Source organism: Pundamilia nyererei, unplaced genomic scaffold, assembly GCF_000239375.1.
Source record: "Pundamilia nyererei isolate P.nyererei 1_Seehausen unplaced genomic scaffold, PunNye1.0 scaffold00243, whole genome shotgun sequence".
Taxonomy (NCBI): Eukaryota; Metazoa; Chordata; class Actinopteri; order Cichliformes; family Cichlidae; genus Pundamilia; species Pundamilia nyererei.
Window position 1 is genome coordinate 833,307 of NW_005187644.1, and position 27,091 is coordinate 860,397.

The window sequence follows — 27,091 nt, forward strand, 5'->3', positions numbered from 1 at the left end:
GTGTGTGTCCAGAGGAAGATGGCCAGCCTAGAAGAGCAAACACTCAGGAAGAAACTGAAAAACGCAGTGAGACAATATCATGGTAAGATAATCTTTTGTTATTTTTACAGTTCTTAAATGAGTCTATGTACAGTGACCACTTTATATATCCTGCATCATGATTAGGGCTGGGCATCGATTTCAATTTCTTTAACTGATTTGATCCAGATTTGATTCAATTTTGACTCCGACAGTCATAAATATTCTAAAAGAATATGGATATGTACAGATAAATGATCAGAATTATATCTATGTATAAAAAACCAAAGCTGATAATGTGAGACGGTAGTAACTGAGGATAAAACACAGAAAAATATAAAGGATATTTTGCTGGCCTCGCTTATTATGGCAGATAAATATTCTGCAATAGATTAAAATCTGAAGAAAACCATGAATCAACATATAAACAGTAACTGCTGCTGCTGAAGTGCTGAAGTTTTATTGGAGACATAGCTAAGCATGTTGCAATTTGGCATAACTTGTAAAAGTTTACATGTCTTCGGTATTGAACAGCAGAAAAAAACAAACAAAAGCAAAACAGTGGCTGACGGCACTGAACACAACAGTAGACTGGTGCGTAATAAGCAAGCGAATAATACAGAAACAGAGAAAAAAATTTTTTATAGCAAACTGTTCTTGAAACACACTGAGAGAGAGAGCTGTGCACAAAGCGCGATCTTATCATGATGGAGGCAGAGCAGCAAAAGTAAGAGGGAACTAATGACGATGTTTATCAAACATGACGCGTAGTTTTGATCTTCTTTTGCTGCTGGTTCAGTGAATTTTGGTTGGAGAGTGAGGAAACCTGCAGCTTCATGTGAGATGTCAGCTTTCAGCACCCGACGGCAATTCTGCATACATGGCGCCGAGTGTGTTTAGATCTTTGTGCCGAAACCTTTTACTTGCTTTCACGTGCTGTTTTAGCTCTTTGGCGGTTGTGCAAGTAGTTTTGTGAGCTTTAACTTGAGATTTCTAGCATTTCTGGCAAAATGCATTTATATTTAAAATTCGATTCAGGATTTAATGAATCGATATCGCATTATTCAAACTAAAAAAAATTGAATCGGGTAAATCTTTTTTTTTTTTGGTTTTGTTTTTTTTAACCCACACCTAATCATGATGGAGAAGATGTTCTGTGACCACATTTCCAGTTGCATGGGGACAAATAAGTGTCATCTGCAGTGGTATCTGCATGCAACTGTCCTGAAAGGTGGGACCTGTGTCCAAAATGACACATGCGCAACTGCGTCTTCTCACCCATAATGGGAAACACCAGCACCTCCACAGGAGCATTCAGTCTTTACAAGGACTGCCAAGAATAGAGGTGGATAAAAAAAGATGCTTCTTCGAGAGGAATACTGTTACGGACTCTCAAGATCAAGGGTGATGTAGAGGAGTGGGAGAGAACTGCGGGATGGTGGTGCAGGACATATGTGGGGAGGTGTGCAATAGGAGTGACATATGGGTTAAAGGTAGGGGTGGTATGTGATGATATTATGATTGGTAGTGGGAGTAAGAAGCAGATGGAAGAGTTCCTGGTAAAATGGAGGTATACACTGGAGAGACTGAATTAAATTAAATACTTCAGATCAACCATGTAAAGTGTCATATGATGGGCTCAAATTGTGGTCATAAATATTTTGTACTTGTAAATCAGGATTTGTATGTGTAAAAAGAATTTGTGTGTGCGTAAAAAAAGATTTGTGTGTGGACTTAGTCAAAAAAATACGTGTGAAACTCTGCAAGTTACAAGTACGAATTTTGACCCTACTTTTCTTCCTTTCATCTGATTGGCCAATTTTATGTCAATCACAAATTTAACTATCCAATCAGAGAACAGGTGGGTTTGTCTGTCAGAGGGGCGCAGGTCCTTGAAGGGTAATACAGTTTGAAGCTGGAGGCTCTCTATATAAATAGCCGATAGAAGCTAGGTACTGTAACTTTCAGCAGCTGTTGAAAGGATAAAGTTGTGGTATATCAGTGGTTAGAAACACCATTATTACTTTAGGATTAGTTTAAGTACAAAATATTTATGACCACAATTTGAGCCCATATTGGATATCATAGAGTCCAAAAGAGGGGTGAAGAGAAGAATGCAGGCAGTGTGGCGTGGGTAGGCATAAGCATCAGAGGTGACTTGTAACAAAAGGATAGCAGTGCAGAGATAGGGACCTGCTATGGTGTATGTTTCTGAAATGTTGACACGAACAAAAAGGAGGCTGGGCGGGAGGTGGCAGAGTTGAAAACATTTTAAATTGGGAGTGATGAGAAATTAGAAAATGATTATATCAAAGAAACCACTCAGGTTTATTGGAGACAGAGCGATGATAGAAATATTGGATAAAAGATATTGAATGTGATCTTCTGTGATCACTTGGACTTTTCAAAAGCTTCTTTTAAAAAAAGAAGGAAAAAAAGGCACAGATTTTGTTTTGGTATAAAATCATAATCATCTAGACTCTTTGCTTTTCAGATCCTCCCGTGCTGCTCCATATCGGTTTCCAAGGTGACTACAGCATCACCCACGGGCAGTGGTTTTCTAGCTCGTGTTGTTCCTACTTGCTCCTGTCCAAATCATCTGAAGAGTTAAGACACCCCTGCCCACCCCTGAAAGAGGAATCAGACTGTTCCCAGCCACTGGGCAAAAACTTTGTAAATGCATAATCTCTGTGTTCTAACATTTTATTGATATATCATTTTGAACATAAAGGAACACACGTTATTCCTTACAGTATTTGTTGATGACTTCTTTTAATCCACTGTGGAGGAATACTAGCATAGTGAAGCTCTTTCCATACAAACCCTTCTCCAGTCCTGTACTACAGCATACTAGGCATTTCAAATCCAAAGTGTGAACATGCATCTTTATATACACTAAACCATGTAGGGCTTTTTTTTTTTTTACCTCGTTTTCTCAAGCATTGTAATATTTAGCTTTTTATGTAACTGAATTTTTTTGGTGTACAAATATTGTGGTTGTCTGTGGCTGCCTAAATGTCAAAATGTCACCATGGACAAAATAACCATTAGGCTGTGTTTTTAAAGAATGGTGTTCTGGGAAATAAGGGTGTTGCAGGGTATGGAGCAGTTTACTATTTTATTATTTTTTTGTTTGTTTGTTTGGCAAGGTGAAATTTTTCAGTTTGCGTTGTTGTCTATTTCAGTAGTACTGTAGGCACTGTGCTGTTCGAACATTAACCCAGGGTGACCAACTAGAAGCTGTCAAGCCAGGGAAAACATCAGCATCTTATTAGGCTTCATAAGGTTAACTGGTACACAAAGTCCTTCACATACATTATTGTCTAACCCAGTCTGAATGCAAATTTGGAGCTTTTAGGCTATGGCCATTTAAAGGTGAAATGACAGGAATGACTAAATTTGAATAAAATCTTCACAGTCACCCCTCCCCATTGAGTTTGGGCCTTGAGTTTGGCATTTGTCATTGTTGCCATCTTGTTTTATTTTATTTTTAATACATGATCGAAACCCAACAGTGGAGATGGGAAGTTATCAGCTAATACTACCTAGTTTAGTTGGCGAGGTACGTCCATTATTCACTTCGATGTCAATTGGGATAGCAATTATTGCTAGTGAAAATAACAAGATGTACTCAAAGGAAAAACTGAACACTGAACAAGACATTTTTGTAAAACTTGTGTATAGCAGCAAATGACTGACTGCCTGGAAGGTAGGACCAACAACCAATATGTTGAAATGTTGTTAAGTTGATGAAGGTTCTCATCTTGTTCACGGCTTCACCTTGGTAGCTTGAACCCGACGCACATTCCACCCTTATCGTGTGAAGCCTGTTACTGGTAGGTGACAGAAGAGTCAGGTCCTAATTAGGTGCCAGGTTTCCAAAAATCTTCATGCAGATCATTTTTTGTCTTTATTTCCTGAAGGAAAGCATATTTACAAGTGATGGTTCTATAAACAATGAGATGGTTGTGGGTTTGTGAAATCTGGTGGCTGAACAAAATGACAACAGAAAAAAATGTTTGTGGGATTTTCATCTTCATCTTTCTACTGTTTTTATTTGCACATGTAGCTGTGAACCTATTGTGGATTGTTAATTGTAATGTTGGGAAGAACAAAAGAAATCAAACAATATGTAACTGCTTTAATTTAACAAATGGGTTTAACAAAAGTATTGCAAAAAGTTTGATGACCAGGTGATGCCTGTTCTCATATCATTGCATGATAAAGTAATCTGATAAAAGATTCAGCTATGATTCCAAGGGTTGAACTTATATTTGGCATCTTTTCCCCTGAATTCTCAATATGAGGTCCATTGATCTTGATGCACAGGAAGCAGACCATAATTTGGCTTAAAAACCAACTTAAATCTATCAGAGCAAGCAAGAACTTTGGTAGCGACCATATCAGAGATGTGGTACATTCCTAAAAAGCAGGAATGCACTGGCCATGCTCACTGGCCACAGAAGACAACTAAAGTGGATGCTTGTTGTGTACTCTTTCCTTGATTTAGAAAAACACAACATCTAGCCATCTGCCTATGATTGTCATTCTCTGCAATCAAGAGATTACTTCACGATTGTGAATAAAGGTTTACAACAAGGTCCAAATACTGGTTACACTCAAGAACAGGGAGTTCAAAATTGAAAGAGCCAGAAAACCTCTTGGGGAGCCCGATCAGTTCTGGGGGAAAAAAAGAATCCTTTCCTTTGGAAGATGAAATCAAGATGAACTTGTACTAGAATGATGGGAAAAGGAAATTGAGAAGGTGACTGCAGTGAATGCTGATAAAAACAGTATAATGAATTCTGAAGTGTGTGGCTATGATGTCTTCTCAGATTCAAACAAATACTGCAAAATTGATTGAATAATACATTTAGCCAACTTGGTCACATATTCTCAACTTGACATAGCATGCTTTTTACCCCTAAACGGTAAAAGGTATTGTCATCACCCCGCCGGGCAGGAAGGTAGGTGGGCCTTGAAGTTTGTGAATTTAATATAGGTGCTTCAAGTTGATACCCTTGGTACATCTTCTAAAAATCTTGGACAAATTTTAATCTCAATGACGTCGACCTCAAGGTTAAAGGTCAAGATTTCTGACAGTATTGCAATGCAATAACGTGAGAAAGAAGTCACCTAGGGTTCTCAAATTGATGCCATAGATGCATCTAACAAAAATCTCAGCTGACTTTGAGAAACCATAAAACTTCCAAGGAAGTAATTGCAGCATTTAGTGATGTCTGTAGATTCTAGACTTGGGGTTGTCATGTGCTGCAAAGGTCATCTAATTTTTGAAAACACATTTAAAGTTATGTTAGCTTCTTTAATTATTTATGAGATTCTGTAAATTTGGGACTGTATATAAACTTTTCTGTGATAAAGACAGTCAATGCGGTAATTCTCTTAATCCTTAAGTCCCATACCTATGGACCTACTTGTATGAGTGAACTAACAGTACAAGGCAAGTAAATTGCAGCTTGATAAATAAACCATTCTGGATTTGTCTGCTCTACTGGATTATTTGATGATGAGTAAACTTTACTTGTCAGTGATGTCAAATACGTAATTTCTCAAAGGACCATTGCAGTGTTAAAGGCGTGTTCTGGCCAATTACTTTGCAAAGGTTAATTTTGAAGTTCGGTTTGTCAGTGTCTCATCAATATTGACCTCACTAGTTTTGTCTTTTTCAAGAAACTACCTGATGTGTCACAAGTAGCAGATAGATAAAGATTGGCTGGTAAACCTAGTGCAGCATTTGGCCTCTAAAATTGCAGATTTTGGTTTGTTTTTTAAAAGAAATCAAAAACTCAAGAATTCATGGTGCCTTACAGGAAGTTTTCAGACCATATTGAACATAACTTAACATGGATGTAACAGAAGAATTTAAGTTATGGATGTCTGTCTACACATCACAGCATACAGAACCTGTGGTAATCCTTTCCATGGTCACTGATGTCAATGGGTCTATCTTTAGAACTGTGTTTGGACAAAAGAATTTTGTGTTCCTGGTGAAAGAAATGCTAGAAAAAATGTTGATATTATGTCAGTGTTGATTTTAATGTTTGTTTGTTTTTTGCACCAGGGCAAAACACAAAAACAAAAACAGCTTTAACAGAAAGAAACATGCCAAACACTGTGCTGGTCCTTTAAGAGATGAGGCTATGTTGTTGTGTAGTAAAGTCAGCAATTTAAAGTATCGATGTTAGGACATATGGTGTATTTTCAAGGGACAATTTCCAGATGAGAATCAGGTGAAGTGTTAGATGAGGTTTTCTGTAGTCCTTGTTTTGTTTCTCATATAGATTATGTTACTGTAAAATGCAGGTCAAACTGTCAAATTTGAATATTTGACAGTTTGATTCTGAAACTTGGTTTCCATGTCGGACCTAGAAGAATAAACAAAAGCTTTAATCAGTTTTGTAAAGAGGCAGGAAGCCTGAATGGGCTTTTTGTTTGACCTTTCACCCACTTCCTAAAAACATGTAGGAAATGCATTCAAAATCCTGTTGGCTGATTAAATGTAGCATAATGTGCACAACAGGAATAGTAACAGCAGCATAATGTCCTACAGGGTAGTTGAAGGCAATGCTTCTGATTTATATAGGATGGTTGGTTGTTGTTTAAGGATACTTTGTGTTCTCCTCCTCAGGGAAGTCTAACACTAGATATCTTAACAAACAGAAGCACAAAAATCTGTTATTTCACCGAAGCAACAATGGATTGCCCATTTGAAACAGAGACCAGAAATACTTTTCTTTTTCATTTGAACTTTATGAAACAGCCATTTAGCAATAGCAAATCAGGTTTTCTGATTTCAGACTTTTTTTCTGTAATGTTTGTACTGCTATACTCAATACTTAGTCTTCCAAAACACTGAATCCAAAGGATATATGTTTTTGTTTATTTTTTGTTTTTAGAACCAAACAAACATAAACATCCCATAAAAAAACCTTATATTTACTACGTACATTTTTTTTTAAATCAGGTAAAAGATTAAAAGTGGAAATACAATATAATTACAGCTGTAACTGAATTGTGTTATAATTAACTAATTTAAAGCAACATTTTTCACTTTAATGTTGGATGTTGAAAATGGTTCAAAATTTGCAGATCAAATCTAAATGTTATCAATTTGATTTATTTTAGTGTATATTAACAACATTAGCGTTCCATTAAAATAAGGCAGATACAAGGAAATTTTCTAACATGTATTTTTGTGGAATATACTAACTAGTAGACTAAGAGCTGAGAAATCCTTTTTACATACCTACATGTTCAGCTGCATCAGTCATATTAGATAGCCAGAAAAAAAACAACAAGTTTCATACTGGTGAGTTGTTTACAGTGCACATGGGCTTATGAACGCACCTGTAAGACTATACAGAGAGAGCAAGGAACATACAACACGTTGAACACTTTTAAGTAGGTAAAATTTACTGGGTCCCATGTTCTTTAAAATGCGAAACAGAAAACTCTGTCTATTGTTTGATTTCAAATTCTTTTGTTTTTGCACATACACCACACCCTCGTGCTTGTAAGAATGCATTTGGATCTTATATTAGCCAGTCTTGAACCTGCCAACTCGCTAGTACAAAGTCCATGTGAAGTGGATTGTGCCATTGTGTGAATACTGTAGGTAATATTCTAGTGCAATCATTGCTAGAGTATCTCCAGCAGGGTAAAAGCAGGTTATTTACAAATGCATATTAAATGTATACATGTATATGCCCATGTGTATATATGAGAAAGGACAACTGAACATCCCAAACTAATTCTGCTCTCTGAAATTTATGTGTGAATACAGCTACAACTAGTAACTTTACAATTTGGCTCAATTGCTTGGCGTCTGAAGAAGGTTAGAGAATTTGTTTCTTCCTCATTTTGTGATGGTTATGTAATTTTTTTCTACCCTGATTTGTCTGTAAACTGTATTTGTGAATACATTAACACAACCAATAAAGATTTTTTTTCTATAAAGTAACATTTTGTGTTGCCAGTATACTTTAGGTCATCGCTATCCTGAAAGACGAACTAATACCCCATTTTCAAGTCTAACCAGTTTCTCAGAGGATTGTTTGTAGCATTCATCTTTCCGTCATTCTGGCCACTCACCACATCACTGATGGTCAGAACCAGCTTCAAAACATAATGTTGCCACCACAATGTGAAGGATTGCCATGAAGTTCAATGGAGTACCTGTAATTCAGCTCAAAAACATGAACATTTGATCTCATATCTTAAAATATTTTTTTCTCTTACTCTTTTAGTTTTAAAAACATTTGGATTAGCTTCAAACAGGCTGTAGCTGATGAGATGGCTCCTCTTGTGGCAGGTTTTTCTGTCCTTGCAGAAGTTTTGTTATGTTCTTGGTCACCGTCTTGACTATGGCCCTTCTTGCTCAGTTACTCAGTTCTAAAATTGGTAAACACCATGATGACACTCCGTGGTCACATATATCTTCAATTACAGTTTCTGACTGAAGTTTATTAAAAGGGAGTATTTCCTTCCCACTGCCACCAAGCACTTGCTAATAGGGGATAATCGATAATCGGGACAATTTTCTCTGTATTGTTGTAAGATATTTTTCTTGAGGCAACTGTTGTTGGGAATTGGTGCTAAATAAATAAAATGAATTGAAAACAATATTGTAATTTTTAAAGATATACTGGTAAACTGAGTAGCTGTCTGTGAGTGGCGTCAATTGTGACATAAACATGAAAAAAGTGTTCCATCAGATGGTTACGGATGCGCCATTTTGTTAGTTGCCGACAACGTCAAATGACTGGATGCGCAGGACACGTCAGACAAAAAAAGGGGGGGGGGGCTAAATTGCCATGGCAACTGTGCTGACGTAGAATGAAACCCCTCCCACGGTGTTATTCAGCCTTTGTACCGTTCAGTTGGCAGCCATTGTATTTTTACGGATCGTAAGAAATCTAAAGCGTAGCGAGTCATATAGTTTTTAACGCGACGTGTTAAAACACTACCAATATAATTATAGATTCAAAGATAACGTCTACTGCCGAAGTACTCAAGTAAAAAGACGCGCCAAACGAAGATTGTATTTTCCACCCCAGACGTGAAGCTTGGCGGAGGGATTTAACCGAATTTAGCATACGTTTTTAACGAAAAATTCGCCGTATAAATCCGCACCCAGATTTCTGTCAAACATCTTTGTTTCATAGTGCGTGTCCGACTTTTTCTTAGGTCTGTGCCCTTATTTAGATGGCAAGCTTCCCAGACTCTGTGAACGAAAATGATTTAGGTAAGTAAAACATTTTACATGTATTGTTTTTGTGAATGCAGGTGAGAACGTTGAATGATGTCCTGGTATTTTAGTCTTAGTGCTTTTTATCTAATGCCAAACTGTAAAACTTTCTTTGTTTCCACCAGACTATGTGGACTTTCAAAACATTGTTACTAAATAAGATGTCGAATTAGTGGCTACTTAGCTTAAACCGGTAAAGCAAAGTTTAATTAAGTTAAGAGATGTCGTTTATTTGTCAGTGTTTCTTGGGTTTATATACGTATGTATCCCTGCTGTTATATTAGCTCAGTGCGGTTGGTTATTTTGATGCATATCCACGATAAAAACCATTTTATACGTTAGTGCAGCGTTTCCCTGTTGCTGGTTTGCTGATACAAACAGTGGCCGAGAGCCATTCTTCCTACAACAGCTAGAACCATAGCCGCCCAGGGATGTACGTGCGTGCTTGCACGCCAACGTTGCATGGCTAATAAACCGAGCTCGTAGCTTTAGCATGTTAACTGTACTTTTATTTATTGCTTATTTATTAGCTATAACCGTAGTTAGGTACTAAACGTCTTATTTAATCCTAAAATCAGAATTGATAAACGTCAGCCCCATGTAGGCCTTTAGTGGTTTACTTAATGCACGTACCTTCACACATTCTTGCACACAAAAAGACAACCTTCATAACTGTATAGACGTTGTCGGAGTTATATTTATCTACTCACTCATGTAAACAATGCAGTATTTGTTTTATTGTTGCTGTTATTTTACTTGTTGCAAAAATGTGTTGACATTAACTTATATATTGGTCTTACCAAGTAACCCCGATATATATACAGACCTGAACACAAAGCACAACGATTCCATTTTGTGCGCTATGTGAAGAATGCAGTTATGAAACTGCCAGTATGTTGTGTATCCGGAATTTAAGACTTAAGTTAACCAAAGGTTACTTTGCCACGTAGACTTTGATATCCTGTAGAAATGGACTTGAAAAAAGTACATTTCCAAACGTAAAAAGTTAATAGTGGATCTGCAGAGGTTAATTGTAGACAGTTCATATATCAGCGTATAGCCCATTATAGCTGAGAGAATATAACTATGTCTCCCCCCCTCCCCCGTTGTACAATGGTATGGTTTGCACATTAGCCAATCAGGTATCTGCACCAGTGAACAAACTGTGTCTGTGCCAGATAAAGAAGTTAGTTTCATGTGCATTATTTGGGCTGAAAAATGACGCACATTCAGTTTGTTACAGAATGTAGCTGAAAAAAAGTTATGTTATTGCTTTTTCCAGGTAAGGCAAAGTTCATTGGCGAACTCCTGGTGCCTGTTGCTCCCTTTGACCAGAAGTCTGGCCGTGAAGCTTGGACAGTGGCCTTTGCACCCAATGGTTCCTACTTTGCTTGGTCTCAGGGGCATCGCATTGTCAGGCTTATCCCTTGGACAAAATGCCTGAACAGCTTGTAAGTTTCTTTTGGTTTGTTTCCCTTCATGTCTTTTTCTCTTTATTTTCTTAAAGCACCAAGCACTTTTTATATCACTATCATAACTACCTTGGTAGTATGTTTGCCTGTTTTCTATAGTAATAGAGTACATGTTTTCTGTGTTGTTGTTTTGCTTCTTAGATAAACCCCCAATTAATTATAAAAATCTTCAAATTTATGGGAAAAAAATGAGACACTGAGGCTTTTAGGATAATTAATTTAATTATTTTTTGATTGGATTACAATTAAATTTTTGTGCTATCTCATACAACAGAGCATTTACCATTGCTGGGGCTGCTTTTGGGGGGCGCATGATTTAATTTTGACATTCATACAGAAGCAGCAGGAATGAGAATTGGCACCTCCAAGTCTGAGGCCATGGTCCTCAGCCAGAAAAGAGTGGATTGCCCACTCTGGGTCAGGGATAAGTTGCTGCCCCAAGTGGAGGAGTTCAAGTATCTCATGGTCTTATTCGAGAGGGGAGGGATAGATCAACAGACAGATTGCGGCTTCGGCTACGTGATGCGGACGCTGTACTGTCCATTGTACATTGCGTATACAAGTGATGGAAATGAGCTTTATCCGAAGGGTGGCTGGCATCTCTTTTAGAGATGGGGTGAGGAGCTCAGCCATGCAGGAGGGGCTCACAGTTACAGCTGCTTCTCCTCCATGTTGAAAACTGCTTTTAGGTAACAAATGGCTGGTGTTGTGGAAATGTGCAAATTCTTGAGATTAACAGCCAGCTGAATTTGGTCATTAGTATTACATTGGTGCATGAGCTGCTGTTCTGTGTTGCAGGATGGAGAGCAGAATGAGTTTTACATGATTACATACACGTAAAACTCTGCATGCTTTCTAGCTGTTTAATTGTCTTCTGATTCAGTCTCTGCCAACCTCAAGCTAAAAGATCAGATGCATTTGTCAGTGCCAAGAACACGTGGTTTGAATTACCAGCTCACTCTCTGCTTAATGGTGTGTTTTTCCGCTTACCAGGGTCTTGTGACTCTGAGCCACATGTTGAAGTTATCTTTAGAAAGAAGTGCCTGTTGTTCCTGGCCATCAGGGCTGTGGCTGGTTGGGCCACAGTGACATTAAAGGAAAAGAAGGACAGCAGCCTCTGTGTGACAATGGTGTGATAACACTTGATTTTCTATCTGGAACTGATTGTAAGTAGGCAGTCACCCAGAGGTTGAGGGTGCTGCACACTGAATTACTGTGCAACTACTTGCAATTTCAATTGAGAGGTAATTGTACAGGTTGCTTGATGAGAGGCAACCCGTTGCCAGCTAATCTTAGTTGGACTTGTACAGACTGCAGACAATCTTGGACAGACTGGCAAATGTTTGCAAATAATTGCTGGGTTGCTGCTAGTCTGCTCTAAATGCCTTTATTATAAGAAAGAGCAAAACTCAATGTGGTGTTGCATTTTTGTGGCAGATGCAAAATTTTCTCCAGGAACCTTTTCCATTTCCACCCTTGACCACATGGCTTTCAAAATGCAGTTATTAATGGGACTGTTAATTTTGGGTACTTGTTAATTAAATTAATCAGTGTAATATTTCCAGTCTCATGCTTTTGCTCTTCAGACACTCAAACAGTCAAACAGAACAATAAAAAAAACAAAAAAAACAAAACAGAAATAAGTCCTGCATCTACTTGGTGCCATTTTACCAGATATACCACTTTAATATGAAATTATGCAGTAACGAAAAAATTCTTTATTTAATGAGAGAATCAATATTATAAATATTATATTAACAAAATAGATTCCTAAGAAGTCTTTAATGACATTCTATTTTCTGCTTTCCAACAGAGTGTTGTGTGCAGTTTGTGCATACAGGCAAAGAGGAATTTTGTTCCACATCACATTTTGAATTGGAGTTAATAAATATGTGACATGTTTTACAGAATTGTGGAGTTTAAATTAATAGTAATACATTTTATTTGTAAATGCTTTTCAAGATACCTCACAAGTTCTATTACTCTGCTATTAATGATGCAGTGAAAGACAGGTTAGGGTCTCAAAATGGAATTCCAAAAATTCTATCTAGTTTTGGAAATGACAAGGATGCAGTAGTGTGACTGCATTGGTTACATGTAGGATCTCTTTGAACTTTTGATAACTTGTCATTAGATCAATGAAGACTATGTACAAGTTTAAACTGTTTTACAGAACATCTAAGTCACCCTGAAGAAATGCATAACCTCATGATTTTTGATTTTTTGCCAAATTGAGTTGGTTTGCTATTTGTTTTGAAAATATTTGAAACCACTCAGCTGATGTGTATTGAGTAAAGTATAGATTGTACTTGTAATCTATAGATTCTGGAACATGCGCTTCAACTGGTCTGGTAGCTCTGATCTTTACACAAACTTTATTTTTGTTGGGTTTTATCATATAGGGTGTGACCATGTAGGATCCTCGACACGTGGCGAGTAACTTTGAGCTAAAAGAAGTGTGTAATACAAGAGCTTTCTCCGGTTGAAAATTGTCTGAGACTAGCCTCTCTATTCTACAGGCGCTGCTGATGTTCTTGAGCCTAGAGCACATTTTCTCAGATAACCTACCCAATGTGTATTGGTTTGCTCTCAAGTCCAGAATGTACTGAATTTCATTCTTAGCAGGGTTTGGCCCTTCCTCACAGCTTTCTTTATTTAGGTCCAACACCCCATGTGGCTTCCTGCTGAGCAGAAATTCAAAGAGAGACAATCCCATGGAGTCCTAGGGAACTCTGGCAGTGTAAACAACATAGGGTCCAGCCAGTGGTTCCAATTGCATTCATCCTCTTATATGATCTTACGAATCATGGATTTCAAAGGCTTATTCAGCTGCTCCACCAACCCGTCTGTCTGAAGGTGGTAGACACCGGTCTGAACAGATTTAATGGCCAGTAATTTGTACACCTCTTTAGGTGTCCTAGACATAAACAATGTGCCCTGGTCAGTTGGTATCTCTTTCGGCATCCCAACTCAAGAGATGACCTGAAACTGTGCATGTACTACACTCTTTGCAAGACAAGTGCGCTGTGGCACTGCAAAGGTGCTTTTGGAACGGCCAGCTGGTTCACCAGCTCCACCTTCATTGGAGCTAATTGCTGGAGCTGGCAGGGTCTCCCATGAAAGCCCTGCCATTTCCTCCTCCCCCCAGAGTCCATGTCGAACGATCTCATGTCACCGCTGAGCTCAGCACAGCCCTGTGTCCCTACCAGCTGAGAACACACCCCTACACACTGCCCTATTAGCCTACTGAAACCATGCCAGTTCATTCTCATATTCAATAGGTGCATGCTGCCCGTATCATTTAGCCTCTAAGTTTTGCCCATATATAAAATTTCCACTGGTACCATAGGATATTTATGAACCATAGCCTGTTGTATAACCCTTTGGCACCTTACCAGTACGCAGTAAGTCTCTCTTGGGTTGGGGGAGGGAGTCGGGGGGTTGAACTCTGTGTCAAATACTGAGCTTCAGTAAAGATTCAAGTTGCAGTTATTTATATGTCCTATCACCTTAAATCTTCACTCAAAGACAAGTATCTTTGACAGTGTATATATAGATGTATCATATATAAGAGACAAATATTGTTCTTTCAGTATGTTGGCATTATTACATTTGGCTCAATGCTTACATATATGTGGAAAAAGCAAATGTACGAGCTGTGATAACTGTTTCTGATGAAATGAAGAGTAGACTGATATATTAAATATTTGTTTATTGGGTGAGAAAATCAGACCATGTCATAACTGCTGTAAGTCATACAGAACAGATGTCAGAGCCTTAAACAGGCTGACTTCTGCTAAATGGGTCAAACTGGGCAGAAAGTCTACAAACACATAACATCCTTATAGAATATGATGTAACACTATAGATCAACTTACCTCAGAATATAATAATAATAATAATAATATTAATAATGGATTGGATTTATATAGCGCTTTTCAAGGCACCCAAAGCGCTTTACAATGCCACTATTCATTCACTCTCGTATTCACATACTGGTGGAATGCGAGGAGTGAAGGAGGATTTAGTGTTTGTGTTATTACGAGTGCTAAACAAGAAGAGTTCCCAGATGGTACAGTGGACACATGTGTGACTGCTGTGATTGAAGCATCTTTCTTTCAGCTTAACGAGTGAACCGTCAGCTCGTTCAAACACACGTTAAAGTCCGTTTGGCTCGACACCACTGAACAGAGGCAGCAATATAACATAGCTAACATTAACAGTGCAGTGAATCCTGCTTGTGCCGTGATATTCAGGACTGCAAACCGAGCAGCATCACTGACTTTCAGCTTGTTGTGTTTGTGGATATATGACTGACTTTAATTATCCATAAAATCATCACATTCTCTGTAAGATTAAGGTCGACTATTGAACGGCGTATATTTTAAAGTAAAGGCTTTAAAACCAAGTTAGTACAAACATCACTAATGTCACATAACTTTGCCGACATGTGGCCAACAGTAATGTTTTGTTCTTCGTTATTAAACATTTAAAATAAGTGACATAATATTCAGTACTTACTTTTAAAAGTTTACTCTTTGGGCGCCCCTCTTCTGACGTTTTTTTCCAGCAAAATTATCCACACACACTGCCGCGCTATGCATTCTGGGATATGTTGGGCCACGAAGTCTACACCGCCACATCCTCAAAATTCAGGGAAATAAAGGACTCATTTGAGGCTGCATTTCGAGCAGCCTTTGAATTGGGGCAGCCTTCGTCGCGTCGCTGTGACGTAATCGGCCTTAAAATGCGGCCTTTGAGGCTGCAGACCCTGAATTGGGATACAGCCTAGGTTAGTTGGAGAAAGTGGCTGTTGCTCTGTTTCCACCAGCCGCCATGGCAAAGGATGTAGCAGCCCCAGCGACTCACATTTGCCGGGCCACTAGATGGCCCCTGCCAGGGCTACCGCTGTGTCCAATCTGGTGGGCCGGTGGCAGCAGACACACTGGGTGGTGCCTACCGGAAACTCCACCACCAACTACTCCAGGACAACCAGCTCCATCAGTTGAGCCAAGCCAAGGAAATTCAGGCCTCCTTTTTTACCCTGTGTAAATTTTTGGGATGGTTTTACACCGAGATAAACAAACTGGACTGGTCCCTGCTTATAGATGAACTATACAAAAAGGGAGTGTGTCACCTGTTTTTGTTAAGGAAACTAAGATCTCTTGACATCTGCAGTAGATTGCTGCAGTCAATCTTTCCTTTAAAAACTGGGCCTCATGTATACCCAAGAGCAATTGCCTCCATCCCGCCATCAAATCATGACTGCTACACATGTGATACGTCACACTGTGCTCATGGACACATGGTCACTACTGACTGTTGTATTGGTTGTATGGATTTAAATAAAACATCATAGCAAGGAATTTGCATCAATGGTTTCTCATAATCAAGTTATTAGAGTTACTCTGAATCACTGCAGCTCTACTGGAAACATCTACCAAAGTTAGGCTACATGTTTTAGACTTGTATTAGCTTTTTACCTTTCCTTTCTTTGACCATGTTCCATAATTGACATCCTTCTTTCTCCACTCTTTTTTTTTGCTGTAGTTCAGTGGACCATGGAGAAGAGGATACCAATGCCTTGAGCCCTCGGCATTTGTCTCGTCAGAGCAGCAATGGTGGTCAAGTAGTCCCAGCAGCAGACCAGCCACCAGAACACACCATAGATTGTGGTGATATTGTCTGGGGATTGGCCTTTGGTTCCTCAGTACCAGAAAAGCACAGCCGCTGTGTCAACATTGAGTGGCATCGCTTCAAGTTTGGACAGGATCAGTTGCTCCTGGCAACAGGCCTCAACAATGGTCGCATCAAGATTTGGGATGTTTACACTGGTGAGAACACATCATCATTAATTAGAAGTAGCTCTCTTCAGATTCACCAGTTGATAATCATGTTAGATACTTGAATCTATGAAATATAAACCCAACTCTGCAAATGTTGAACATTTTATTTGCATAGGAAATATATCAAAGGTGTAAACTGAGAGACCGTGCCATTTGAAGAAAACAAAATGTTGTCATTTTGAATTTAATGGCAGCAACACATTAAATAAAGTCAGGGGTAGGGTCATGGTTACAACTGTCCTAGTTCCTTCTTTTGACAGCCCATAAACATCTGGAAACTGAGGCGACCAGTTGGTGGACTTTTGGGAGAGGATTGTTGTCTCATTTTTGTCTAATACAGGATTCTCTCCACTCAATATTCCTGCATCTTTGACTTATTTTTTATTTTATTTCTTGATATGCATGATTCGTTTTTAGATAGCCAAAGATCTGGACTCCAGGCAGGCCAGTTCAGCACTTGGTCTCTTCTCCTTACAAACCCATGCTGTTTTAGCTTTAGCGTTACCTTGATGAAGTATACTATGCCTTTCCTGGAAAAGATGTAAAAACAAAGAATTACCAGATTTTTTTTTTTTTTTTTTTTTTTTGCCTGATTTTTGTTTCTGAGAAAAATGAACCCGAAACCTGAAATGTGATGTCCACATATGTGGACGCCAGGTCCTAGGAGGCTAATGGTCTTTCCAGATGAGCAAGTTGCCAATTCCATAGGCACTAGTGTGCCCCCATACCGTCAGAAAACTGATCACTGATAACCAGCTAGATGGTCCCTGGGGCACACAATGTTGCCAATTAAGCTAATTAATTTGTTTAATGTTTCTCTAGCTGTTTCCTTGTAGTACCACAAATTTTCCTGTCCCTTGTGATAACCCCATCCCAGTTTCATCAATGCTGCAATTAAAATTTCTCTGTATTATTATAGGATTTTTACCCTAGAATTTAAAATGCCATGAAACAACAGTCCTTTAGAGACTTTTTTTTTTTTAATATATTTTCTTTTTGGTATTTGGTTTGTAGATTGGGAAGATATGCAAATATGCGACCAATTTAAAGCTGGAGATGGAGCTACAGTTCTGTAGTTCGGCTTTGCAGTGAACGAACAAAATTTCTAAAAGTATTTATCTGATTAATGTGTGGCTTCTGTGGAATTATAGATGTCGGATTTTGTTCTTAATTTAAAAAAAAAAAATTGGAAAAAAAGAAAAAAGTCTCTTTGGAGGCACCGTGAGAAATCAGCAGTCTCTCCATCCCACCCAACCCCTAGGGCTAAATGCTCCAAAAGAAAGTCTAGTTGAGGGTTGTTCCTCAAGTTAACACCTTATGTCCTTGATTATGCCTGTCTTTCAGGTACCATTGTTATCTGCAACACAAGTGTATCTTTTCTTAATTTTCAGTTGGCAATTAAAATCAGTTTTTCGTTCATTTTTAACCTTGTGGTTTTCGTCCCCGAAACAAACAAAGCTGGAGCTTTAGAACTGAAATTGTGTTGTTGCCTGTGAAGACTGACATTTCTTTTAATCTACTTTCTTTGGTTTGCTTTCTTTAGGAAAACTGTTGCTGAATCTGATGGATCATACAGATGTAGTACGAGACTTAACTTTTGCTCCTGATGGCAGTCTGATGCTGGTGTCAGCATCCAGAGATAAGACCCTTCGTGTATGGGATCTCAAAGATGATGGTAAGTGGATGAGCTGTTTTTGACTTTAAAACCAACCTTATTCTTTGCTTTTCGTTCCAGTGCAAAGAAGTAATAGCCTCATTTCTTAACTGAGACCATGCTGTTCACAGTTGAAATATAAGGCCCCTGGTCTTTAAAACCAGAAAAGCAAACAGTGTTTACAGTGTTTACAGTTACACTGAGTTCACAATGAAGAAGTGAAGTGATAAGTCCCTATTATTATTATTATTATTATTATTATTATTATTATTATTAATGTTGAGAAAATGCAACCTGACAAACACAAGAGTCTTAGTTCCATTTATTACCCAGATGCTGCTTCAAGATTAATTTATGTCAAATAATGCGTCTGTTTGCATTCATCATACTGCTGTTTAGATAGTTAGCAGAGCAGACATCCTGACACACAAAGTCCTGCAGTTTTCCAAAATCCTAGCTGCACATGACTGGATACATATGACCTCTGTGTCTGGTTATTGGTTGACAAGTGGGCCAGAATAAGAAAGGAAAGCGATAACAGAGTTCACTAGGAATGGAAGAATTGCAAAAAGCAAAACTAGCTGCAGTAAGCACTTTCCATTGTTTTTAACACTCTGTTTCATATCAGCAATTTGTATGTTGTAACGTCGCTCTTCTCTGCAGCTTGCTGGCAGACCAACAATAGCACAAGCAAGCGTGACCCATAGTACCACAAACTTTGTAAACTGCCTCTATCTGACAATGGAGCTCTTTGAAGGCCCAACCCCAGAACGCTACCCATGCTGAACCATGAATCTCGCTTAAAACACTAACCACATGCTGCCTTGAGAGTATTTGCAGATCATGGGAACCTTAGATGCAACACCAGAACCCTGAATCCTTCCATACATTGTGTCAGTTAAAATGTTAATGCAACTAAATAATATCGCAAAATAAAAGAGCAGTGTAAATAAGTGTTGTGAAAAGACCAATTGCTTACTTTTTAGTAGATGAGTAGCAGCAATTTTAGCAAATATGCAGCTAACACTTAACTCTTAACACGGCAGTGGTTCAAAAATATAGTGACCAGTTATTTCTAATCACGATCTTCACGGGAAACTAAATATCCTGGTTAAATATTGATTAAATAAAACAATATAAACATGATCAAAATGTAAGACTGGCATATATTTTGTGACAGAAATGTTGCACTCAGAGTAATGAGCCCGGTAATTTTCTCTTGTAGGTAATATGGTGAAGGTTTTGAGGGGCCATCAGAACTGGGTGTACTGCAGCTCCTTCTCCCCTGACTCTTCCATTCTGTGCTCGGTTGGTGCAGGAAAGTCGGTGCGTAAACAAGTTCCTTTGTACTTATTTTTATGAGTGTCCTAGCTAATCTTTGTGCAGTTGCTTGTGATCAGTTATGCTCAATCAAACCTCAATTAGACCCCATAACCTCTTTGTCTACCTTTAATATAAACTGTGCTCGGTGTCAACAGTCAAGTGCTTGGATCTAGATTCTGTTTGGCTTTTGTATGCTGTGAAAAAGGGATTTTGTTCTGAAGTATGCATGAAGTATGAAGAAGACAATTGTTTTTATGAATGTTATATAGCTGAAGTTAATCTTTTAGTATGGACATGGAAGTGGGAGAGGCAAAACAAAAAAACCTCTTTAATACTGGGGAATGTTTAACTTAAACATAAATTGCCCCAAAAATACTTTTTTCATTTTAAAAAATTCGAAATCATTGTAAATCATTTACAAGTCAAATATGTTGCTGAATAGCAATTCCATGGACTGGCCAGCTTTGGCTAACCTTATGCATAGTATCACAAACCTAGATTACTCTTAACGTGGTGATAGTTTTGTTAGGTTTTATGTCCCTACAGTGTGTGTCTTGCTCTCCTTGTCACAGGTGGTGGTAAAACTCAGTGTGTGATTGGTTTTCAAAGGAGCGCTGCGCTGACATTTTGAGCAGCTGGTGTAAACCATGGACGCACAGTGCGCAATGCCCAAAGGCCTGGCCAGGGGCAGCCTGGCATCCTGACCTGCAAGGTCATTCTGTACGTAGGTGCTGCTCCGTGTCTGTCTACTTCTGCTGTCGCGGTTGCTCTATTTACTTTATTAATTGTAGTTTTAAAACTGTCATGTAAATGGTGGCCCTATGCTCCACCCCCCACCCAAACACACATGCACTGCCATCGCTAAACAAATAAAAGGGAGCAGCAATACTTTATGCTCTTTCTTTTTTTTCTTTTTTTTTTACCTCAGCCTTTCTGCCATCATTTCAGGAATCCAGCTGTGAAAAATGTTGTTTCTTTTAACTGAAAAATGACGACAAAAAAAGAAAAGAACCCATACAGAAAGATTAAACCGTAGTATTAGATTGCAAGCTGTATTTTTTATAGACCATTAAATAAGGTTTTAACGACCAGCATCATTTATAGTTTCCTATAATTAGTCAGTGGCAGGCCCTAAAAGTTTCATACTCGTACAGTCCTGTGATAAATGCCACAAATCAAAGACATTATTAATAAACATTCTGACCATGGCTGACATTAAAAGAAAAAGGCTTATGCAGATTGTCACTTTTTGCGTGTGTGTGTGTGTGTGTGTGTGTGTGTGTGTGTGTGTTCGTGACTGTTTGTGTGTGCAGGCACGCGCGAATCGCATGTGCGTGCATATGTGTACTCTGCCAGAGGTATCGATCCTTTGGCCATAAATATTCTTTTCTCTTGCAGTCTCTCTTCGTAGGCTTCTGCCGGAGATGCGAGCCTATTGTAAACACAGTGAACTAAATCTCTGAAAGGGGAAACCAGTGGAGTAACTTTATGTTACCTTAAGTTACTACTTGTTTTATTTTCTCTTTTTTGTGTAGACTTTTTTTTAATTAAAATAGTGTACATTTAGCTCATTTACTGATGTAATGAAAGATGTATGAATGTAAATTCTAATGTAGAAGCTTTACAGTTATATAAATGTTTGTTATTTTTATTGTCATTGTAGGAAAGTGTTCTTATTGGCATAGTGTTGGTGATGTGTAGCACACTGCACGTTAGCAAGGCTCTGCTATTTATTTTTTCTGCCTGGTTTAAGGTTACAAAGCATTATAGTGACACTGAGCATAATTTGAGCATAACTATTTTTCTGATTTAATTCCTTTTAATTTAATTAATTTAATTTCTAGTTGATTTTTGTGCATCTAGTGATAATTAGTGTAAGATAACACATCTATAGTCATACAGTCTAAATCATTCCATGGGCTATAACGTGTCATTCTTTATTGCAGGTGTTCCTATGGAACATGGATAAGTTCACGCTGATCCGAAAGTTGGAGGGACATCACCATGATGTGGTGTCTTGTGAGTTTTCGCCAGATGGAGCATTGTTAGCTACCGCCTCTTATGACACCCGAGTGATTGTCTGGGACCACCATAAGGCCACAATCCTCCTGGAACTGGGGTAAGAAGAAATCCAAACAACACAGATATTCAATATTATGTTAGTACACATTTGTTTGGTAAACAAAATGTTGCTCTTTTGAGCGGCAGCCCTAAGTAAACTAAAATAAATTAAATTAAATCTCCTTTAGAGAAAGTGTTCCAAAAGTCCCCCATTGGCTTTGCCTAACTCGTTTCCTTGACGTTGAGGTTTAATTGAGATCAAGGAAATGTGAGATAAGGACTTGGGAAAAGAGAAGAGGAGTGCGCTGAGAATCCGAACGGCTTTACACTAGTCTCCTTAAGAATGTAATGCCGAGTGTTCGCTGTGTTGAATCTACTGAGACATGATTATTCACCACTAGGTTTTATGCAAGTTATTTAAATGACAACTGCACTTTTAAAGCAAAAGGAAGTTTTAGGGACATATTTACTAACATCTGCTGCAGCCCAAAGCTGCCTTTTGACTGGGTTTACTAAAGAGGCGCAGTTTGAGTTTTGTGGGGGAGATGTGATCGGCACATGTATGTTAGGACTTTCTGTGGATGACTGAGTTGTGATCCCAGTGCCAATACTTTGGTTCTGTCCTAAAACTCTTCATTCAGTCCTCACGCTGAGTATTGACAAGTGAGCCCCACTTATTGCTCCTCAATAATGCTGCTTTTTTAAAGCAGAAGCAGAAATTAATTAAACTGAGCTGTCTTTTTCTCAGCAGTGCACAAACAGCAAGCAACTTCTTTCCTGACTCTGTAGCGAATAAAAGTGAAATGTTTTTGAAAACACAGCTATCAATGAATATGTGTAAATGTGTTATATTAATGCCTGAATGTTGCTATGTGCTATGAAAATGTGATCTGTACATTTGCACATGTAGCACAATAACTTGTGATCTGACATATTTCAGGTGGAATAGTTATAATAATGCGGTTTCCTCTGGATAAATCCTGCACCCCACCTAGATTTCAATTCTCAGAACCCTTTGCACAGTGCCAAGGGATTTCTATCAGTTATCCATTATATCAAAAGCATATTTATTCTCCTGTAGCCTTTTCTCATTTAGCTGAATTGGCTCACTGGGAACAGGCTGCATTTTTGTAAATAAATTCTAGTGCTTTGTTAGATCACCCTGTGATTGCGGGATCACAATAACTTCTTGATCCTTAATTCTTTTATTTTGTGCAAACATGATTTATGCTTTCTCAAGAAACCTAGCATGTTTAGAAATGATATGTTGAAAAGTCCTTGCTTGCTGAAAAGGGAATTGGGAAAATTTGAGAATTTTGACAAACTTTAAATTTCATAAGAGGACTAATAATTTCGTCTTCATCTGTAGTACAGCAAGAAAAAATTATTTTGGTAGTCGACTGATCTGCCTTGATTTAGTCGGTGATTAATTCAACAACTCTCATCTCCGCTTCCTGTGGGCAAACCTGTCCTGCTTCAGTCTGCCCAACTGAATGTCACTCTGTTGTCTCGTCCCACAGCAAATTACAATAATGACCTAGGAAACGTATGAATCTCAAAAATGCATTTATTTTTGACATGCTCTGGAGTGAGCAGCAGAGGCCTGCATAAGGAAAAAAAAATTTATTTTTTTTTTTATTTTTTTTTTAATTATATACACTGCACTATATGTAGTACTGGGTTGATTGTCTGTTATATGTAGCACCATGGTCTTGAAGGAATGCTGTCTCGCTTCACTGTTTACTGCACCACTGCACATGGTTGAAATGAAAATTTCAAAAAGAAGCCACCTACTGCATGTCAGTCACTGATTTCTTTCCCCAGCTTCCTATCTTCTGTCCACTGTTCAAACACAATGAAGCCCATAAATATGCTTTATAAAAAGCTATAACGATGTGATGTACAATGAAAAATGTTAAATTATGACTTTTTTCATTCCAAACGGCGAGTTTTAAAATTTGAATCCAAAAAGCTCTATTACTGATGCTCTATGAACTTCTGCTTTTGTCTTCTCCCAGCCACCTCTTCCCCCCTCCTTCACCCATTTTTGCAGGAGGAGCAAATGACCGCTGGGTTCGCTCTGTGAGCTTCTGCCCTGATGGCCGACACATTGCCAGTGTTACAGATGACAGGTAATATTAATATAATTTAATGTATGTGTGTATGTTTTTATTTATTCTTAAAATCTGTTTGTTTTGTTTTTCACTGTTTTTGTCTGGTGAATGATTTAAAGACAAAGAAGGCGAGAAACAAGAGAATGATCTTTTTTTTTATGCATCAGCATGACCAGTTTCAGCAGCATATAAGCAAGTGGTCTATTTACAATACTTTAGAACACAAAACTAGAGTGAGCCATGACAAACCCACATGTGTTTGTCTTTGGGCCTCTCGAGAGTATGTTTGTACAGTCAACTGGAGCATAGCAGAAAAGCTTGTCTGGTGCAGTTTGCTTCTGAAACTTCCAAGAAGACATGAGTGTTGAAGAGAGAGCACAGAGCTGCTGTTGGTCTCTTTGGCTTGTCCTGGGTTACATGACTGTAACAAGGTGGCCATCAATTACTCTGACTGCTAACTGTCCAAGCACTGAATTGCTGGGAAAGTGTTGAAAGGAAGCTTCACAACGTTCCCACATTATTATTCAGTGTTGGAGAAAAATGGGAAGATTGAAAGGTTTAAGACAAATGTGTTAACCAGTCAGAAGTACAGGAAACCATTTGGCTTGGTCACTGGTCAGATATTGGTCTGGTGGTAGCAAAATTTTTGCAGTTTAGGTTGTGACAATTTTTTTTAAATTTATTTATTTTTTGTTTCTCTCTACATAGGCTGGTTCGCTTCTGGAGCATTGAGGAAAGGGCTCCTCTGGCGATTGCCTCTGTCTCTAATGGCCTCTGCTGTGCCTTCTCTGCTCAAGGAAGTGTCCTTGCTGCTGGGTAAGATGCCACAACATGTTGGCGATGCTCTGTTAACACACACACACACTTGAAGTTAAGCTACACCTGGGCACATCCTGACTTTCGATAAGGAAGCCTCATCATTTTTTCCCTCAGCTTCCTTGCACCACCTTACTACATTTAGAGCTCTCTGAAATATTAGCTCAGTTTTCTGTTTTTTCTCCTTTTGATTTATGTTTTAGGACTCGTGATGGTAGCGTGCACTTCTGGGAGTGTCCACGTAGCATTGCCAGTCTGCAGCATATGTGCAGAATGGCTCTCCGTCGAGTGATGAGCACCCAGCAGGTGGAGGCGCTGGCCATTCCTGCACTCCTCTGTGACTACCTAACCTACAAAGTCATTTAATCCTTGGCATTGGCTGATCTGACTGCATTTGTATTGGCAACATACTGAAAAACCATTGAAACACTTTTTTTTCTGAACAGCTTTTCATAAAACTCTGAACAATCTAAGAAGATCGGGACAGGAAGAAGAAAAGTTTGTTTTTCTGAAAGCCCATGGCCATGTCTTCGCCAGAGCCCATCACTACCTTATCTTGTACATATTTATTTTTGTAAGTGCTTTTGTAAATGAGTGTACAGGGCCCAGCACATCACCCATTCCTGTTAGGTCAATACTGCCAGGTCTCCTCCTCTGTATCAGTGTGGTTATCAGTAATTTTCGGCTGCTCTTCCATCTGCCTCCAGCTGTCCACCTGCATTATTATTAAGCTCTGCATTAGTTCCACAGACCTGGAATAGGTATTGCATTTAACACAGGCTTTGCAGTGGGGCTTGCTTTTAATGTTAGGTTTTCTTTTCTGCTTTGGTGCGGGAACTAAAGGGAAAAGGTATGGGATGCAGGGTCTTGAGGCCCATTATTTACATCTTATCAATACTAAGGAAATAATGATGCAGACATGGTCTCTTTGGAGGTTTTTCAAATTTTTCTGAAACAGTATTTACACTACCATGGTATACTCGCTCACTGAAAAACTTGTAGCAGCTTTTATTTCTGATGAAAGGACAGCATTTGTCAGTAAAAGATGCTAGAGCCTGATGAATAGGGTATCCACCATCTTGGTAGTCATCCCTTGGCAAGAAATTGAATGACTCTTAATATTTCTGTCCAAGTCAACAGATGCCGTTTGGGTAAACCTGCAAATATTCTGCTAATTTTTCCTCAAACTTGCAGGTGTAACGTACTCACACCCACCCTAGTATGTTTACAGTATGGTTAATTTTTTCAGTGCCCTGCCTGAGGGTGTTACAGAGACCAGTGTTAGATAAAGCACCTCTGCTTCTTAACTATTTGTATTTGAACATACAGAATCTGACAGAACCTTGTGTGTAAACACATGATTCTGTCTTTTGTCCATAAACATATCAAAATTGTGACCTTTATTTTCTCCTTTTTATATCTACTTCTTGTGTTGAAGATTTGTATTTTATTAATTTGTTCTTGTTCTCCTTAAAACAGCTGCACATCTTTGTTGTGTGTGTGTTGTTGTTTTTTTTGTGGGTTTTTTTTTTTGTTTTTTTGTTTTGTTTTGTGTGTGTGTGTGTGGCTCAAATGTAGACTGTTTGTGCTTATGGACTCTGTTTATAGAAACTACAGTAAGCAGTTTTTGCAACCTGGAATAATCCAAAGTACGGTAATTAAAATCAATCAACTGCCATTCTGGGCCATGTGGTTGTCAGACCTTCATACTCACTGAACTTGGACAGATGCTGAGTTTTTAGAAACTTCTTGATCATCTTATTGTTTTTAGTTTGTCTGTGAGAAGAGATGGGAGCTCCAGGTGTTTTGTAGGAGGGTGGATGGAGCAGGTGTCAATCATTTGTGGCAATAAGTTCTCTGACAGTGCTAATGCCAAAGTTGTGTCCTTTCATTAGTGTGGAAATGGTAGGGGTTGTTATCATTTCTGATAGTGTTAATTGTGTGAGTGGGATTTAGAATCGTTATGGGTTGGCATTACATGATGTTCATATAGCTGTTACCATTGTGATTAGAGAAATACATTCCTGCCTCAGATGGAGTATAAAGTGGTAAATATTTCCAAAATACATGAATGTATTAATTTCCTGCAATCTTTTTTTAAAATTTTCAATAAAGGTGTTTTTTGACACTTTGTACTGGTGGTTATTATTTCAAGAATTCATCCATCTGCAGCTTTCTATACTTTCATGATTTTATGAATCTGAATCTTTCATGAGTCTGCCAGCATAAGCAAAGGATACAATAGTGCCACAGTCAAAATCACCACTGCCATCGAGGATTATTTCATCTTTAATGTCAGAAATGGCATTTACTTGTATGGTAATTTGATTTGTGTCCTTCTCTTCTTATTAGCTTTATCAGGTTTGCAAGGGCTGCTGTAGTTTATCACCACACTGCCCTGCAGACCAATCATACACATCCCCGAGCATGAATTCAGAAGACCTGTCCTGTCTGCTCCCAAACAGAGAGGGCATAAAACTGAAATCCAGTGCACTCATCATATTAAGTGGAAATAACTA

General features: G+C 38.5%; 2 protein-coding genes across 6 annotated transcripts in view; both read left to right on the plus strand.

Annotated features, from left to right (window-relative positions):
* The window catches only part of cuedc1b (CUE domain containing 1b), a 28,356-nt gene extending 21,409 nt beyond the window's left edge, over positions 1-6,947 (plus strand). For all 4 annotated transcript variants that reach the window (XM_005749376.1, XM_005749379.1, XM_005749378.1 and 1 more), the window contains 2 exons: positions 13-82; positions 2,513-6,947. In XM_005749376.1, the coding sequence (XP_005749433.1) occupies positions 13-82; position 2,513 (71 nt within the window). In that variant the 3' untranslated portion in view covers positions 2,514-6,947. The remainder of the gene's footprint in view (positions 1-12; positions 83-2,512) is intronic.
* Positions 6,948-8,868: 1,921 nt separating this feature from the next.
* wsb1 (WD repeat and SOCS box containing 1) lies at positions 8,869-25,774 on the plus strand. 2 transcript variants are annotated; one of them, XM_005749380.1, is made up of 10 exons: positions 8,869-9,283; positions 10,569-10,737; positions 16,309-16,592; positions 18,148-18,279; positions 19,484-19,584; positions 20,191-20,301; positions 21,528-21,700; positions 23,661-23,774; positions 24,465-24,572; positions 24,776-25,774. In XM_005749380.1, the coding sequence occupies exons 1-10, from the start codon at positions 9,244-9,246 to the stop codon at positions 24,936-24,938; spliced, it is 1,395 nt and encodes a 464-aa protein (XP_005749437.1). In that variant the 5' UTR covers positions 8,869-9,243; the 3' UTR covers positions 24,939-25,774. The 2 variants fall into 2 exon arrangements, with proteins under 2 accessions (XP_005749437.1, XP_005749438.1); XM_005749381.1 differs by lacking the exon at positions 20,191-20,301.
* Positions 25,775-27,091: the final 1,317 nt, after the last annotated feature.

Coding starts and splice junctions, on each gene's coding strand:
- wsb1 (XM_005749380.1), top strand. CDS start 9,244: ATGGCAAGCTTCCCAGACTCTGTGAACGAAAATGATTTAG. Junction 16,593..18,147: donor GATTTGGGATGTTTACACTG/GTGAGAACACAT, acceptor TGCTTTCTTTAG/GAAAACTGTTGCTGAATCTG. Junction 18,280..19,483: donor ATGGGATCTCAAAGATGATG/GTAAGTGGATGA, acceptor TTTCTCTTGTAG/GTAATATGGTGAAGGTTTTG.